The sequence below is a fragment of the Archocentrus centrarchus genome, chromosome 21, assembly GCF_007364275.1.
Source record: "Archocentrus centrarchus isolate MPI-CPG fArcCen1 chromosome 21, fArcCen1, whole genome shotgun sequence".
In the NCBI taxonomy this organism is placed as follows: Eukaryota; Metazoa; Chordata; class Actinopteri; order Cichliformes; family Cichlidae; genus Archocentrus; species Archocentrus centrarchus.
In genome coordinates, this window is record NC_044366.1 from 11536922 (window position 1) to 11555301 (window position 18380).

The window sequence follows — 18380 nt, forward strand, 5'->3', positions numbered from 1 at the left end:
ACATTACTATTACTATTACATATTACATAAAAACTAACAGCACTAAAAAATGCACAACCACCTTTCACACAGTATAAAGGGAGCCTCTAATAGAACTGTGGAATTTTTGTGTTTGTCTGCTCGCTAAATGTACATATTTGTACATATGCAGATATTTGTTGAGCTGTTTGAAAAGTTGAAGTTACCTGCCATTAATCAGAATCAGGTTTATTTTGGCCAAGTATGTTTACACACACAAGGACTTTGGTTCTGGTTGATGGTATCTCTCTAGTACTATTGTAGTGTTGTAGTGTAATAACAATAGTGTGAAACATTTAGGCAATGTATTAGAGATCAATGTAATTGATCAACTGTTAATGAGTGTGATGGCATGAGGAAAGAAACTGTTTGAGTGTCTGGTAGTTCATGTGTACAGTGATCTGTATCTCCTGCCTGAGGGCAAGAGCTGAAATAAACTGTATCCAGGGTGTGAGGAGTCTGAGATGAATTTCTTTGCCCGTTTCCTGGTTCTAAAAGGGTACAAGTCCTGAAGGTCGGGCAGAGGAGCACCAATGATTTTCTCAGCAGTTCTAATAGTTCTCTGCAGACCGTTCCTGTCTTGTTTTGTTGCTGCTCCAAACCAGATTGTGATAGAAGAGCACAAGACAGGTTCAATGATCGTGGAGTAGAACTGCCTCAACAGCTCCTGTGGTAGACCATATTCCTCAGTTGGCACAGAAAGTACATCCTCTGTTGGGCCTTTTTGAGGATGGAGCTGATGTTTTTATTTTATTTTTTTTATTTAACCTTTATTTTTACAGGTAGTCCCATTGAGACTCAGTGTCTCATTTGCAAGAGAGACCTGTTTCCAAACATACTAAACTTACAAGTGATGCTGAGCTCCCATTGCAGGTCCTGAGACGTGGTGGTTCCCAGAAACTTGAGGGTCTCCACAGTCATCACAGGGCTGTCAGTTATAGTGAGGGGAATCATTGATGAGTGATGTCTCCTGAAGTCCACTGTCATCTCCACTGTCTTAAGCGTGTTTAGCTCCAGGATACTGGAATGATGGTGGATTTTTTGAAGCAGCAGTGGACTTCATGCAGTTCTAAGGATTTATTGAAGATCTGTGTGAAGACCAAAGCTAACTGGTCAGCACAGGTTTTGAGGCAGGAGGGGGAGTCAGAAAAGAAGAAGGTTTTAAGGGTGTAAGCAGACAGTGGAATGCCATTATTTTCTTATTACTGAACAACTATCTCCATGCTATTGGAGAATGCTCTTCAATGGAGCTGACTCACATGCCTTGATATTTTTAAGCTTTTCTTCCAATCAAAATTCATGTGTTGCTGTGTTTGAGCCCCAAAATGATCAGAGCTGGTCCTGACAGGAGGGACAACCTGCTGTGATTAGTGATAGGGTGGGTTGGGTCAAACAGAAAAGCTGCTCCAATCGATCACCAACAATTAAAACTTGTAAGAAATTCGATTTTTCAGGTGTTTAATGAGGAAGAAAGGGTGATCGATGTACGTTAACATGTTTGCATCCACAGAGATCTTAAAAGCACCCTTCAGGGGTCCGAAGCTGTTTTGGAGGAGTGAGAGCTTGTTTCGGCTCTCCACTGTGTAAAAAACACCAGAAAAGATCCCAGAAAAGAGCCTCTGAACTCAGGCCCCGTCCTTTAACTGCTCCGGCTCCTTGATGTAATTACACTGTTATAGACATGTTAACTGTGTGTGCTAATTACAAATATCTATATAATACCTCCCCCTAGTGGAGCGGTACTGGTTGGACTTTGACCTCTTATCAGACAGAGAGCTGAGTCAAACATTAAAGCTCAGGCTGGCACTGGGGCTGGACAGTGAGGATTCACTTCATTTTGTTTGGGGAAAACAGGGATTTCACACGTAGTGGATCAGCTTTAAATTGATATTTTAAAAGATGGATGACAGTGTTTTAATGGCCCGCAGACCACATAAAGGTATGTAATACTTTTATTTCACTCTTTTGAGGATAAATGATGGAGTTTGGTAGTTTAACAAATGTGTCCAAAAAAAAAGCTGATTTTATTTTAGTATATTAGTACTACTAATATTACTTCTTCCATTGCAATTAAGAGAATTTCAGCATTTTGTGTAGCTCAGAGGAAACTTGTGAAACCCCTGGCAGGGTTTTGTGTCACATTCACTGCTTGCTTGCCAGGGCTGTGAAAATTTAGTGACATTTTGTACTCTCTGCTGGCAGGGAACAAACACCATCTCCAGGAGCTGAGGATTGTCCTCTTGGGGCACGAGTGGCTAGAGAAGAGTTTGACAGGAAACACCATCCTTGGCCAACAGATGTTTGACATCAGCAGAGATGTGAAGATGTGTGTTAAAAGACAAGCTATTCTTGATGACGGGCGTAAAGTGGTTTTGGTCAGCACCCCTGAAAGGTGGATCTACTACTCTGTCCAAGACCCCGGCTTGGTAAAATTAAACATGGCAGCCTGCATGGACATGTGCCCACCAGGACCTCATGTTTTCCTCATGGTTATACCTATCAGCTCTCACAGAGGTCGGGAATGGACAGTAGAGGGACCCCTGGAGCTGCTGAATGGCACCCTGTGGAAGAACACAATAGTAATATTCACTAGGTATGAGCGACTGAGAGGGGTGTCTGTGGAGAGTTACATTGCAAAATATGAGTTTCTGAAAACCCTTTTGGAGAAATGTATGTATAGATACCACCTTTTAGATACAAGCACTTGGGGAGGAGATGATCACGCTCAGGTTGCAGAACTTTTGGATAAGATTGATGCAGTGATTGAAGAAAACATAAAAGCAGGAGGAGCTGGTTATTTGACTCAAAAAGACAAATTCTCCAGGATAACAGAGACGCAAAGGAAAAAGGTGGAGGAGAGGGCGACTTTAAGGCGAAAGAATGTGGAAATGGTCAGAAGAACACTCAGATTTCTACAGGGTAAGGATCCCTTCAAGTACCTGTGATGTATATATATTTTTAATTGTTTAAATTTTCCCCACCTGCAGGACAAATATAGGACCAAAACATCCGAGACATGAGCAAGCAACCACCACAAGCTGACAAGAGTCATCATAAAATTAGTGGAAAGGAAACAATAAATTGGGGCACATTAACACTCAGAGATTGAACAATTCTTGTTTGCAAATATCTACATTTGCATGCAACAGACTAATCATTAAACCCACCACAAACTCTGATATTATTACCCATGTAGCTTGGAAATCAGACCAGGTACAATCATTTGTATAATACTGTGGTTCACATGAGATGTTTGTGGCCAGTTTTAGAGTTAAACCCTCAAATAAATTTGTGGTTCCTCTCAGAGCTGTTCATTAATTAACATGAATACAAGCATTTTTGCATAGATAAGAGCCAAAAGCATAATTATGTTATTATAAATAAAGACATAACTATAAAACATATTAAATAATTCAGTTCACTTCAGCTTCATTTATGTTGCCCCAAATCACAAGTTGCATCAAGGTGCTTTATATTGTAAGGTAAAGACCCTACAGAGAAAACATCAACAATCAGACAATCCCCTGTGAGCAAGCTCTAGGCAACAGTGGGAAGGAAAAACTGCTTTTTAACAGGAAGAAACCTCCAGCAGATCCAGGCTCAGGGAGGGGCAGTCATCTGGCATGGCGACAGGACAAAAGACATGCTGTGGAAAAGAGCCAGAGATTAATAATAACCAATGATTAAATGCAGAGTGCTGCATTACCACAGAGTGAAAAGAGTTGAGTCAAGAAGAAACACTCAGTGCATCATGGGAAGCCCCCAGCATCCTAGGCCTATTGCAGCATAACTAAGAGAGGGTTCAGGATCACCTGATCCAGTCCTAACTATAAGCTTCATCAAAATAGTCACACAGCTCATGGAAAAATGTACTTGCTAACGTTTTCTTGTTCCGCTGTGAGAATGAATCCAATGTTCAACAATTGTTCCGCATGACTTTTCTCCCAGGTCGTTTGCGCCCCACCTGTCATGATGCTGCACCCCACAATTTGAGAAACACTGTCCTGGATTTCTTATTTTCATAGGCTATAAGCCATAATCAATATAATTAAAGCACAAACATTCTTGAAATATTTACATATACAGTAATTCATATAGTGAATGAATGGTGCTAAAAGATACTCAAATGGATGATAATATTGCTCTTTAATTGCTGGATGTGTTAATACACAAATTCATGTTAACAGTATTACCATATGAAAATAAATGTCAGGTATTCAAAGGTGTTCTTTGTTCTCCTCAAGCTGCTGAAAATCAGCTGATATTATTACGATATCTATATTCTAATCACTTAGAACAAGTCTTGCCCCTGATAATGGAAAATATTCCCTTATCCATGCAACATCTAAAAATTTTCATTCTCATTTGCATGAAATTAATGTAAGATAAAATATATTTCTGAAGCTAACATTATCTAAATCTTGCATTTTTACAATACAGAAGAGTTTCCTCCAAATTCAGCGCTTCGAATTCTGCTCGTGGGACCGAAGCAGGTCGGGAAGAGCTCAGCTGGGAACACTCTTCTTGGTGGTGAGGTCTTTTCTGCTGGACATCCAACATCACAGTGCTCTGAAAGGGAGGGCGGTGCTGACAAAATGCGAACAACTGTTGTTGACACTCCAGGCTGGCATGGGCGATACTGCTTTGAGGATACACCACGGGAAGTACAGCATCTGATCACCCACAGTGCATCCCTGTGTGCTTCCATCCCTCATGCCGTCCTGGTGGTCGTACGCGCTGATGAGACCTTCACTGAAACCGACAGAATTAGAACGGAAGAACACTTGAGCTTGCTTGGCCTCTGGGTGTGGACTCGAAGCATCGTGTTGTTCACCTGGGGAGACAAACTGGGAGTCACTCCCATTGAGGAGCACATTGAAAGATGGCCTGCTCTGCAGCAGCTTGTGGACAAATGTGGAAACAGATTTCATGTTTTTGATAACTCAAACAGGGTCAGAGACATTCAGGTTAGAGAACTATTGGAGAAGATTGAGGAAACAGTGGTGGAGAATGATACCAGATACTTGGTGCAGAGATTCATGAAGCTGCAGGAAAGCAACAAAAAGTTGGATCAAAGCTCCAAAAAGACTGTGAGGCAGCTGAAGAAGGTTAAAGCAGAGAATGTTCTGATGAGGAAAATAGCCGAGGAGAAGGAGAGGATAGTAGAGGACATGATTAAGATAGCTAAGGAGAAAGATGGACAGGTTGAGGCTTTGAAGGCAACAAATGACAACGAGAAGTGGTTAAAGAAAGACAATGAAGAAAAGATGAGCATTTTAAACACCCAAAACACTCAACGCAAGCAGGATATTATGGAAAAAGACCAAAGGATAAAAGGTCTGAGTGAAAGGAGTGCTGTGAAAGACAATGTCATAAAATCTACAAAACAACTTAGTGAGGAGGACAAAGAAAAGCTAGAGGAAAAGATGAAGGCGCAAGAGCAAAAGATTGCAACATTAAAGCAAATGTGGGAAAAGAAAGAAAAAGAAATGGAGCAAATGATGATGGACCACAAACAAGAAGCGATGGAGCTCAAAGAGATGAATGAAGAGCTGAAGAAAGAAAATGAAGATACAAAGAAAATGTTGAAAGCAACTATTAATGGGATGCAGAGGCACTATAAAGCAACAGAAACTGATGGGACAAATAAGATGAACACTATGTACTTTAATAAAGGTGACCACAGGAAAATTGTGGCAGACCTAAAATCACTGGAGGAACTTGGCAGAAGACCAAAATGGGCATTCACAATACCCTCAAATGACCATCGAGATGTCATCAAACACAGTGAGTACGACAAATTGATCCTGAGTCTGGTTATGATGAGTATATTCTGCATGAATGATAAATGTCATTTGTTAAGTTCCAGAAAAAGAACAGAAGAGCCTGGATGTGGTGGACAGTGGTGCCACTCTTCAACAGAAGGTGAGTAAAATTGTTGGCCCACGATGAACACACAAAACCCTCTTGATAAGACTAAGTGCTGAAGAAGTTATCTTTCTATGTGATCACAAGGAAGTTTGCAGCTTGTCTAAAATGCATTCTAAAATTTTTTATATCTGTGGTGCAACAGAAAATCTGTTATTTTTATCCAAACCACAATAGTTTGATTTATTCATTTATGAAACATTTTTGACAAGGCATAGGACAGTGACACCACTAACTTAGCAATAAATATATAAATGAATGAATGAATTCTTAAACAGAAATTCTGAAAATTATTTCAGGCTTCCAGAACATTACACAGATTCTATTTTTTTTAATCCTCACACATTCTAAGTTTTGAGGAACAAACTCTTTCCCTGATGAATAGTCATCATGAAGTTTTAGGATAAAGAATTTATATCCATTTCCCATTTCAAAATTACTGCCCAAATCCATATTTATGTGTTTACTTCTCCTTTATCTACCTCAGGCAATCCACTATGGCCTTCAGTTGCTCTTGCAATAATAAAATGTTTATAACATATTGTATTTAGTATACATTACTCTGTGCATTAAATTACTCAAAGGTGGCATAGGACACTAATTTTTCTTTCTTCCTACAGAAAGAGTCTGCAAACCCAGCGCAGCGACTTGAGGCAGGCTGGACTTCATTGTGGCTCAGAGCTGGAGGTGCAGCTGTGGGAGCTGCAGCTGGAGCCTTTGTGGCCTCATCCAGGGTAGCTACGGGAATAAATGCCAGGTCAGCTGGTGGGGCGGCAGCTGGGGCTCTATTGGGCAGCTTATTGGTCCAACAAATTAGAGCCTTGAAGGAACTGAGTCAATTGACCTGAACTTCCTCTAACACATGTGAGTCACATTTCTAATTATTACTATGATGTTGGTAAAGCTTGCGCTTTTGTTAAGACTCTGTAGGACCACCATGTTCACTGAGCAGACTTCACAAAGCTGCAAGTGCTCTCGTATCCTGAACTGGAAGTTAAGGTAGCTAAAGTGTCTGTTATGTGAATGTAGATTTTATCTTTATTGTAGATCTCTTAGAGATTGTATATGCTGTATACTTGTAAACTGTGTCATATGTTAATGAATCCACTTCGAATACTGGATTTGTCTTTTTTTGAGTCTTGACTCCAGCAACCCCCCCCCCCCCCCCCCCCTTTTTTTTTTTTTGGTCCAAAGAATTCAGTGTCCTTACCCCCTCATCCATTAAAGGTTTGTCCATAAGTGTGGTGTGTGAGACATGGCCTGCAGAGACCTGTAAAGTATTGCTTTATGAAATATGAACTCTAGTGACTTCATACAAAAAAGAAACTAGTTTACCACTGAAACTACTACTCATCCTCTGAGAACAGTTGTGTAATCTGAGTAAATAACCCTGATTACATTATCATGTTATCTCAGGACCAGAGTCCTGGGAGGACACATACAATGACCAGTCACTAAGGACTGGAAGTTCTACGGATAGACAATCCTGTAAAACATGGACAGGGAAACGGCAGCTCTCATGAGAGGCACGTGAGCTGCAAATACAAACCATGGTAGTGACTGAATCTTTACACTGCATGATTTTATCTGCTGCATGTTAATAGCAGTGGAGTCAGACTGGAACAGACGCAGATGCCAAAATGACACATCTTAGCAGATTTTATGCTTCAGGTCTGATTTGAGACAGCAGCGGTTTTAACATGGAATCGCTGTATGGAAATATCTGGTATATTAAAATAATCATGGATATGATATGACAAAAATGTTTGAACATTTTCTGTTCACCAATCTCTGATCTGCCTCAAGATTTCATGGATCAAAGGTTGGACATATATAAGGCCTTTTTTTTCCACACACTGATATCTGAGATATATATACAGTACATATATAACTATTAAACATAAAAGCCTGAAATTTCTGCTGGTCTTTCTTAATGTAAAATTGAATCAGTATCTGCAGTTTGGGATAAATACAGAAAAAAAAAAATGAAGTCCCATATTTGAGCTCACACTAATAAAAAATTCACAATTACAGCTTGTGAAAATTTCTGAATCGTATATAGTTGAATTTCACAGTGATGCAAAATAAAACATGTACGTAGAATACTTTTTATCTTCAAATTCTTAGTCACAAAAGCAAAGAAAATACAATTTTTGTTCAATTTGCATGCTGGATTTAGCAAATATGACAAATAGTACCACAAAATCAAAACTATCAGTAGATAGTCTCATCCAAATGGAACAAAATTCTGGAGTTTCCAGCTGGACTGGCACTCTGATAATAAATATATATTTAAATATATGCATATTTTAAATTTTGAAGACCCACTTTGTAAACATTCACATTGCCCTGGAGGACTCTATAATTCATGTTAAGTTTAAAATATACTCTCCAACCTCTGATTTGCTTAAGACGGCAGAAGGCCCACAATGATTTATGATGGAATGAAAAAAAAAAATTAGGTGTCAGAAAAGTCACAAAAATGCACAGTGTGGATCCAAACTTTTTGTTATGCATATCATTACATCTTTTAATCTTTATTGTAGTTCTTTCTAATGTAACTTCACCAGTCCGGTTACTGATATGGTGCAGGGTTCTAGCTAGAAAAAAATTTTAGCCCGGCAAGCGTGTGTGTGTCAGGGGATTGGGGCTAATTTAGTATTAGCTTACTAATGATAAACGCTAAATGCTGTGCCAGTTTACTGATTCAGAGACAATGAACAGTTGGATAATATTGTGCACATAATATTCTGTGATGACGGTTGGTCCTATGGGTCATTGAAGGCACCTGAATCTGACTGAACCATGTGACTTGATGACAATAGGGAGTGTGGATCCCTCAAGTCTGTGTTATGATGCTCTGAAAATAAGATGCACGTGTACCTGCAGCTATTGTTAATAAACATTCCTTAAGTAACACATCATTGTGTTATTCTTGTGAGTCTACGAAGACAAGCTCCTGGGATTTTATGTTTAATAGGAAGCTCAAAATTGTCCTTTGAGATCACTTTAACCTTCTACTTCCCCTTCAGTTTCACACTGGTTACTATTTTGCCTTGCAAAATTAAGCATGAACAGGACTGTCAAAAGATCGCGCATGCAAATTGAAAATTGTTAACGAAACTAGCTGTACCTGGTGGTAGATTGCAAATTGTGGTGAAATATTACTATAGTGCAGTGATCTAGCCAGAGGAAAAAAAAAAACAAAACAGTCTGGTATCGGTGATGGGGTGCCATGCACAGAGTGTGCAGGGTGCCCGCTTTCTCATTGCAGTGATAGAACAGCTCTGATTGATAGTGAACCGGTGAAATTCTCAGCCTGGTGCAAGATGACCTCAGCATGGCGCAGTGCCGGGCGATAAACCGCTGGCTATTACCCTGTGGTGTAACACAAAATGTATCTATTTTACACAGACTATTGCCCAAAGTTGTACAAAAGATTTTGTAGATGGTGGTGCTTTCATGTGACAACATTTTTAAATCCATTCCTTATTAGACAATTATCTGTCTGTGTAGGTTCTCAGTCATCCAGGTCATAGCTCTTCTTAGAGCCTCTGACAGTGGACTCATCTCTGTTCTTGTCCTGTTGGACCTCAGTGCAGCTTTTGATACTGTTGACCATAACATTTTATTACAGAGATTAGAGCATACTATAGGTATTAACGGTACTGCACTGCAGTGGTTTGAATCATATTTATCTAATAGACTCCAATTTGTTCATGTAAATGTAAATGTTTGTTCATGTCTTCTTCACACACTAAGGTTAATTATGGAGTTCCACAGGGTTCTGTGCTAGGACCAATTTTATTTACATTATACATGCTTCCCTTAGGCAGTATTATTAGAAAGCACTGCATCAATTTTCATTGTTATGCAGATGATACTCAGCTTTACCTATCAATGAAGCCAGATGACGCACATCAATTAATTAAACTGCAAGAATGTCTTAAAGACATTAAGGCCTGGATGACCTCTAATTTCCTGCTTTTAAATTCAGATAAAACTGAATTTCTTGTACTTGGCCCCACAAATCTTAGAAACATGGTGTCTAACCAGATACTTACTCTGGATGGCATTACTTTAGCCTCCAGTAACACTGTGAGAAATCTTGGAGTCATTTTTGACCAGGATATGTCCTTCAATGCACATATTAGACAAATATGTAGGACCGCTTTTTTGCATTTGCGCAATATTTCTAAAATTAGAAACATCCTTTCTCAGAGTGATGCTGAAAAGCTAATTCATGCATTTATTACTTCTAGGGTGGACTATTGTAATTCATTATTATCAGGCTGTCCTAAAAGCTCCCTGAAAAGCCTTCAGCTGATCCAAAATGCTGCAGCTAGAGTACTGACAGGGACTAGAAAGAGAGAGCAGATTTCTCCCATATTGGCTTCTCTTCATTGGCTCCCTGTTAAATCTAGAATAGAATTTAAAATCCTTCTCCTCACATACAAGGTCTTGAATAATTAAGCCCCATCTTATCTCAAAGACCTTATAGTCCCATATCACCAGAACAGAGCACTTTGCTCTCAGACTGCTGGCTTACTTGTGGTTCATAGGATACTTAAGAGTAGAATGGGAGGCAGAGCCTTCAGCTTTCAGGCGCCTCTTCTGTGGAACCAGCTTCCAGCTTGGATTCGGGAGACAGACACCCTCTCTATTTTTAAGATTAGGCTTAAAACTTTCCTTTATGATAAAGCTTATAGTTAGGGCTGGATCAGGTGACCCTGAACCATCCCTTAGTTATGCTGCTATAGGCCTAGGCTGCTGGGGGGGTTCCCACAATAGACTGTTTCTTTTCATTCACCTTATTTACTTTGTTTACACTCCACTCTGCATTTAATCATTAATTGTTATTAATCTCTGGCTCTCTTCCACAGCATGTCTTTTCTCTCCCCTCAGCCCAACCGGTCGCGGCAGATGACTGCCCCTCCCTGAGCCTGGTTCTGCTGGAGGTTTCTTCCTGTTAAAAGGGAGTTTTTCCTTCCCACTGTCGCCAAGTGCTTGCTCATAGGGGGTCGTTTTTGACTGTTAGGTTTTCTCTATTATTGTAGGGTCTTTACCTGCAATACAAAGCGCCTTGAGGCGACTGTTTGTTGTGATTTGGCGCTATATAAATAAAATTGAAATTGAAATTGAAAATTGAAATAGTAGTCTCTGGAGCTTGAAAAAAGGGTGACTGGACTTCTTTTTGTTACTTGAAGACATTTCGCCTCTCATCCGAAAGACTTCTTCAGTTCTCAAACCAAAAGGTGGAGAGACCCAGGTATTTAATCCCCAGTGGGCGTAGTCCGCTGGAGGTGGTTGTGAACCACTATTGTTCATGTGCATAATCACATGTGCCAAGGTGTGAAAGGAGGCATGGGTCATTACAATCAGTGGTTTCAGGTGAAACCAATTTGGGACTTCGTTCCATTGTATCAAGTGGACCTAATGTTGTAGGTGACTGAGTTTATACTGCTGATAATGGGCCTGGGTGGGACTCCTTCTTTGTGGATCGTCGGGACTCCATAAATGCATGGAGTAGTTTCTCCAGGGTAAAGACGGTATTAAGTGGGGCAGACAATGGCTTTTTCCTTTTCGAGTTGTTGTAGGCAACTGATGACTTTTTTCTTGTGATTGCATGTGGGGTCTTGTCTTAAGACCTCATAAGTATTGAAGAAGTCTTCTGAATGACCGGTTAAACATCTTCAAGAAACAAAAAGAGGTCCAGTTGCCCTTTTTTCAAGCTCCAGAGATTAGACAATTATCCTTTTCTTCCTTTCTTTCCTTCCTTCCATCCATCCATCCTCTTCCGCTTATCCTGTTCAGGGTCGCTGGGGCGGTGGAGCCTATCCCAGGAGACATAGGACGAGAGGCAAGGTACACCGTGTACAGGTTGCCCGCCTGTTGCAGGGCCAACACAGAAAGAGTCTTTTTTTCCTATTTTTTAAATTGTATAATTACTTGGGGGTGGGGGGGTGATACTAATATCATACTGTGGGGAATTCTGGTTTTCTGTAGTTGTGATTGGTATCTTGTGCTGATTTGTGCTTCTACTAAAGAAACCTTTGGCACATGCCTGAAGAAATCCTGTTGATGGAAAAAAATGCTTTTATACAATATTTGACTATTTTATTTTAAAACAGTCAAATAGTGTGCCAAATCTTTTCCATTTCTATTTATAATATGGCACAAAAAAGCTTCACTTAAAGACTTAAATATTTAATACATTTTAATCTATCTCCTACACAAAAAACATTTGTGTGTGTGTGTCTGTGTGTGTGTTTTTTTTACAGTGGCAAGCCTTTCATAGCTATCATACTATCACCACTAGGTGAGACAGGGCTTTGTGGCAAAGCTAGGTGTTGGGAGGGCTCATGTGTTGGTAATGATATACCTCCCGAGGTTAGTGGAGCTGGTGAGCAGTCTGTTTGTTGGCGACTGAATTGACTACTAAAGGTTTAAGATAACAGTCTCTCTGAGTCCCAGGGGATAGCAGCGGACTCAACCTGATGTGTCTGACCCTGAAGATTGTCATAACGAGCCAGGAATGTCTGTATATCTGTCCCACTGCTGCCCTCTGGTGGTTGGGATGTTTTGGCAACAGGTGCACTTACATTGGCTTCAGCTTCAAGGGCTACAGGACTTTGACTGTGGCTCAAAACGGCCCCATTGATGTCACATTCTAGTCTCTTTAATAGTGGCAGGCCCTGATCATCCTGTTCCAGTACATCTTGGCAGGTCAGATATTCAACAAAACTCTCTTCATTGTCTCCGCTTAGTTGAGTAGCATCGAGTCCCTCGACAGGTCCCAAGCTGGTAGCAATTAGAAAAATACAAAAGAAAAATAATTGAATATAACTGTAACTAATCAAATACAGTTTCAACAAACTTTCTGGACAACTTACTAATGTTATGTCCTTACCAAAATTACTGAACACTCTTGCTTTGAAGTGTCATGTGGGAGCTACATAAATGACCAAGAGTGCAGATTAGTCACTGTGAAAACAAAATAAAACAATATTGACTCTAATGAAGATGAGGTCTCGCGCTATTTCCGACATGTGGGCAACTTTCCTGCCAGTCCCTGCTGTGGCTAAATAATGATATATAAACTTATTAAAGTGTATACAAATATAACAGTTACACATACTGATACAACAACGAAGTATGACTTCACAGAGTTACGTTTTGGCAGATTAACCATGTGCTAACCTGAAAGAATATAACAATTGGTCAGAGCAATGATCATGATGAAGTCCTGCCATTCACATCCAGATTGCGACTGAGGTCAACAGGAAGTCCCCCCAGAAAGATCAACCTGACGGGCACCACATTTGTGTGTCACAAAGTACTATTTCCAACTTGCATTACATACAGCAGCAGAAAAACAAATATATTCATGCATTTCTACATTTACATTTTTTTATTGCACTTGATATACCAAAAATAGTTTTATAAAAAACTTAAAGTTAAAACAAAATTCATCACTATATTCCTTGGTAAATTATGAGGCTAAAGTGTGAGTCCCTGGGCAAAATACTGAAACCCAAAGTTGTATCATGTTCTATCATCATGTGTGATAAAACAAAACCCCCACATAATTCAAAAATAAATAAACAATGAGAATAATAAATACGGAAGAGATTAAACTTTATGGAAGTGGTTATTTTTGTTTAAAATAAATTAAACTCAAGATTCTGCTTTGTATTTTGGTAAGTTTATATCCATAAATGAGAGGATTCATAACTGGAGGGATGAGGAGAAATTCAATAGCGATGAGGTTCTGGAGGCTTTGAGGTAAATCTGTGAAGCCAAAACGCATATACATCAAATCAAAAACTATTACAACCAGGAGTGTGATTAAAGAAGTCAAATGGGGCACACAGGTCTGCATAAACTTTGCCCTGTCTTCTTTGGACCTTGCGCGTGTTTTAATAAGATGCATGTAAGTCCACATTATGAAAAAACCATGAAAAACATAAATGATTATTGATGCATATGAAACAACACTAATTGAAAGGGTGTCTGTGTCAGTGCAAGCAAGTTTAACAATTACCCAGTTCACACAAAAAAGCTTCTTAATGTTTGATCCACATAATTTGAGTCTTGATGTGAGCACGACATTGATGGCGAAAATGCATAAAGGTGTCAGCCAGGAGAAACACACCAGCTGAGAGAGCCTCCTCTCAGTCATGAAAGAGTGGTAGTGCACAGGTCGACATATAGCCAGATACCTGTCAAAGGCCATAAAAGCTAAAATGGACAAATCACAGCAGGCAAATGAGTACATGATAAAAGCCTGTAAAAGGCACCCTTCATATGAAATTGAGAAGATGAGAGCAGATCTGTGTGTGTGTGTGTGTGTGTGTACCCTCTAGGGAGGCCCTCCTGTTCTGCTCTATCTTCAGTTAATAATTGGCCACCTTAATGACCACTAGAGATTATTGTATACAGTTAAAAAAACATACAAATAAATAAATATTCAATAGATGCATGAGAAACACGGACAAAGAAAGCAGTGTTCCCACTAACCTATGAAATCTAATTTTCTTAAAAGTAATTTTAACTTCAATTTCTTAAATTTTAATTTCAAAAAAGTTTTTCTTACTTTTTTTTTAAGTCAGTCTAAGTGGCTATACTTCAGAAATGACTTCAAGAAACTTATGTCTCTTTCCTAATAAATTTAAGAAAGGTTTAAAGTAAACCAGCTTGCCACTCACTAGGTTTACATGTTGTAGATTTCACAGCATCTGCCCCTGCTCTACACCTCCATCCACTGGTAGTGGTCTGCATCCTACTATCCAACCAGAGACTTGCTTTTGGTGTTAGTGGTCCACATTTAGTTTTCATGTACTCGTATAGCTAGGGCACCCACCCAACAGTAAGTTATTTATTGGAGGAAGGAACAGCAGCAGATGTGTGCAGACTATGACAGACAAACTTGGGGAGTGGCTGAGACTCCCAAGCTCTAAAAATAGTGAGGGCAGCCTCCATCCTTTGCTTTATTTCAGGTTGACCACAGTAAGGCCTGGCGTGCAGGTGAAATCAAACAATTCTGAATAAGAGCACTGACATAGAGTCAGGTATGGTTCACTGATTGACCATTTGATATCATCTTGGATTAACAAGGTCCACGTCAGGTGTTGAGGAACCAGGGCATACTGATGATAAGTTGACTACTGGAACTAGATGGATATGGCATAAATGGACACGAGATAGGAATCAGGAACTGCTGGAATTCTACTACACAGGTAATCCCAGTGATCAGGGTTACAGAAGAGGATGTGGGACCTATGGATTCTTTGACATCAAAAGAACTCATAGCTCAGTGTTCCAACATCCTCAAGAAGCAACTGCTATCACAACTAGAGATTGATGAGGTACAACACAAATGCTATGACAAGGGGGAGTCAGGACAACAGGTCAGAGGAGAGATATCATCATTCCCACACTTTGGGATTAGTTACCAAACCCCAGTAACAACTGGTATGCTGAATACCAGAGCAGCTGACCTGAAAAATAAGATCATGGCTAAGACGGAAACCTGGACCTCCCTGAGGGCAATTACCAAGACAACATGAAGTTCCTCTGAAAGTCTACCAGACAATGTGAATGCAGCACACAATTGCTCCTTTGACCATCACTGAAACCTATCAGATGATGTATACCACGGCAACAGTGATCCTTGAGATGCTTGTTTATAAGATGAACAGCCACAAGGAGAAGTACCCTCCATGGAAAAGATGGCTAGAGGCTAAGATCAAGAGAGCATGGAGGGAAGATAGCCAGCTATCAGAACTGCAGAGAAATGTGATGAAGAAAAGGGTGCCTAAGACGTACAAACCTTAGCAATTGCCAAGCAAAGACTCACAGCCTTGGCTAACTGCCTAAAGAGGTATACCTGAGAGACAGAAGCCAGGAGAATAAACTAGATGTTCTCCACTGAACCATCCGAGGTGTACTCTCAGGGAACAATATGAGAACAGCACCCCCACCAAGGCTGGAGACAGAGCAATACTGGATATGGGAGAAAAGTGTAGCAAACAACACCAATGCTCAATGGTTAGTGGATCTAAGAGAAGACCACAGCAACCTCCCTGAACAGGATCCAGTAACCATCACAGTATCAGACATTCAAGAACGAGTCTCACATATGAAGAGCTGGACCAGGCCCTGACATAATTCACACCTACTGGCAAAAGTCACTAACTGCACTCCATGAGCGCCTGGCAGCACAAATGAATCAGTTGCTAAAGGCTAAGACACACCCAGAATAGTTGACTGATGGCCGGACTCTCCTGATCCCCAATGATCCCCAGAAGACAGTCCCTGTCATGGTTTGTGAGGGTGTATCTGTGCTTTCTCCCTGCTGCAGTTTGGGTTGGGTCTGGCTGTTCCACCCCTCCAGCGGCGAGGTGTGGGTGCTGTTCAATGCACCTGCATCCCATCTGGTGATCATGCTGGGTATTTATGGTCTGTTGGAAGCTCCTGCTCCTTGCCAGAGAGTGAGTGTCAGTCACGGGGTAACTCAACTCACTCTACCTGCTGAACCCTATAATGCCAGGTGATTGCTGCTGAAGCACCCGCTGGTTAAGACCGAGCGTATCACCGCTGGGGTGGCTGATCAAATGAACTTTGAATTACCGTAATTATATTACCGTTTGTCCTATCAGAAAAATTCAAATGGTTTCTGAAAGCTGAGAAATTGCGCTACACATCCAAAATAGGGTTATTATGGTAATTGTTGCCGGAAGTCCACGAAGGCGGCACATTTGAAGTACGCTGTGTCACAGACGACATGTTTGGTGTTATAGGATTTTAATGGTGTGGATGCCATTTTGTTTTCTGTTGCTGCTCACTTCACCATTACATGATAACTGCCTGCCTTCCTCACCCCTCTCCAGGAAGTTGATATCCGCTAACTGGCCTCCTAACCCACGAGGTACAACACACACCTGCTCCCCTGGGAAGCCCAACAACACCGGCCATCACCAGCGCAAACCGCCTCTCATGGATGAATCTCTTTCCCAGCTAAGTAAGCAACTCCTCTCTTGATTACATACACTCCCCGGAGCACACTGATTATTTTCGTTACAGTTATGATTCTAATCTACCTCTCCTGTCACATAGAGATTATCCCTGTATACTCTGCCTGCCAGACCAGCTTGAATTCATGCAGTATCTGTTTATGTTTGGCCCCGGTGTGTCCAAAGTTTATGATTGAATGTGTGTTTGTTTCTCCTCCAGAAGCCTTCATCAGGAATTCAGTGGGGATGTGGAGACCAACACTAGAGGCCAACTTCAAGCCAATTGCACAAGTCACCATCAAGTGCGAGATTTACCAAGGAGATGCTCTGTCCCCATTGCTGTTCTGCACAGGCCTGAACCTCAGCCAGATCGTTAACAAGACTGGCTATGGATACCAACTACGGAATGGAGCAAGCATCAGCCACCTCCTCTACATGGATGACATCAATCTGTATGCCAGGAATAAACAAGACATTGATTTACTGATCCACACCACTAGGATCTACAGCAATGACAATGGAATATCATTCGGACTGGAGAAGTGCAGTCAGATGGTAACAAAGAGAGGGAAGGTAGTCAGAACTGAGGGGATTGCACAACCAGAAGAAAACATTATAGACATTGAAGACAACTACAAGTACCTTTTAATCCCACAGACAATCGGGGATCATGAATAGGCTGCTAGGAAAGCTGCACCTGCCAAGGACCTGCAGAGAGTAAGGTAAGTCCTGAAGAGTCCGCTGAATGGGAAAAAGATCAGAGCAATCAACATCTAGGTCCTGCCAGTCATCAGGTATCCAGCTGGGATAATAAGCTGGACAAAGGAGGAAATAGAAGCCACTGATGTCAAGACAAGAAAGCTCCTTACCATGCATGGAGGGTTTCACCCCAAATCCAGCACCCTGAGACTGTATGCTAAGTAGAAAGAAGGAGGCCAAGGACTACTGAGTGTCAGAACCATTGTCCTGGATGAAACAACAAAGATCCATGAGCACATGGCCACAAATGATCATGTGATTAGTGAGTACCTCAGGCAGCAGAAACCTGAGAAAGAAGAGAAGAAAGAACAGGAACCATCATGGAAGGACAGGCCTCTGCATAGCATGTACCACTCGCAGATAGAAGAAGTGGCTAATATTGAAAAATCCTACCAATGGCTGGACAAAGCTGGACTGACAGACAGCACAGAGGCACTAACAATAAAGGCATTCTATTCTATCATGGCAGCACAAGAAGAAGCTCTAAGCACAAGTTCGATAGAGGCTGGGGTCTAACACACCAGGCAAGACCCCAGGTGCAGGCTGTGCAGAGAGGCCCCTGAGACAATCAGCACATAACAGCAGGGTGAAAAATGCTAGCAGGCAGGGCATACATGGAATGCCATAACCAAGTGGCTGGCATAATACACAGAAACATCT

General features: G+C 40.9%; 2 protein-coding genes across 2 annotated transcripts; one reads left to right on the plus strand and one right to left on the minus strand.

Moving 5' to 3' along the window:
* The first annotated feature begins 1917 nt into the window (after positions 1 to 1917).
* Positions 1918 to 17980, plus strand: LOC115800645 (uncharacterized). Its single transcript, XM_030758128.1, has 7 exons — positions 1918 to 1957; positions 2221 to 2937; positions 4459 to 5805; positions 5882 to 5943; positions 6567 to 6810; positions 16839 to 16969; positions 17182 to 17980. The coding sequence occupies exons 1-5, from the start codon at positions 1918 to 1920 to the stop codon at positions 6792 to 6794; spliced, it is 2394 nt and encodes a 797-aa protein (XP_030613988.1). The 3' UTR covers positions 6795 to 6810; positions 16839 to 16969; positions 17182 to 17980.
* Positions 13598 to 16393, minus strand: LOC115800646 (olfactory receptor 142-like). The gene is made up of 2 exons (XM_030758129.1): positions 16203 to 16393; positions 13598 to 14279 (listed from the first exon to the last, which is right to left on the minus strand). Exons 1-2 carry the CDS (start codon positions 16391 to 16393, stop codon positions 13598 to 13600), a joined length of 873 nt encoding a protein of 290 aa, XP_030613989.1.
* Positions 17981 to 18380: the final 400 nt, after the last annotated feature.

Coding starts and splice junctions, on each gene's coding strand:
- LOC115800646 (XM_030758129.1), bottom strand. CDS start 16,393: ATGATCACCAGATGGGATGCAGGTGCATTGAACAGCACCCACACCTCG. Junction 14,280..16,202: donor CCATCAGTCAACTATTCTGG/GTGTGTCTTAGC, acceptor ACACACACACAG/ATCTGCTCTCATCTTCTCAA.
- LOC115800645 (XM_030758128.1), top strand. CDS start 1,918: ATGGATGACAGTGTTTTAATGGCCCGCAGACCACATAAAG. Junction 2,938..4,458: donor AACACTCAGATTTCTACAGG/GTAAGGATCCCT, acceptor TTTACAATACAG/AAGAGTTTCCTCCAAATTCA. Junction 5,944..6,566: donor GTGCCACTCTTCAACAGAAG/GTGAGTAAAATT, acceptor TTCTTCCTACAG/AAAGAGTCTGCAAACCCAGC.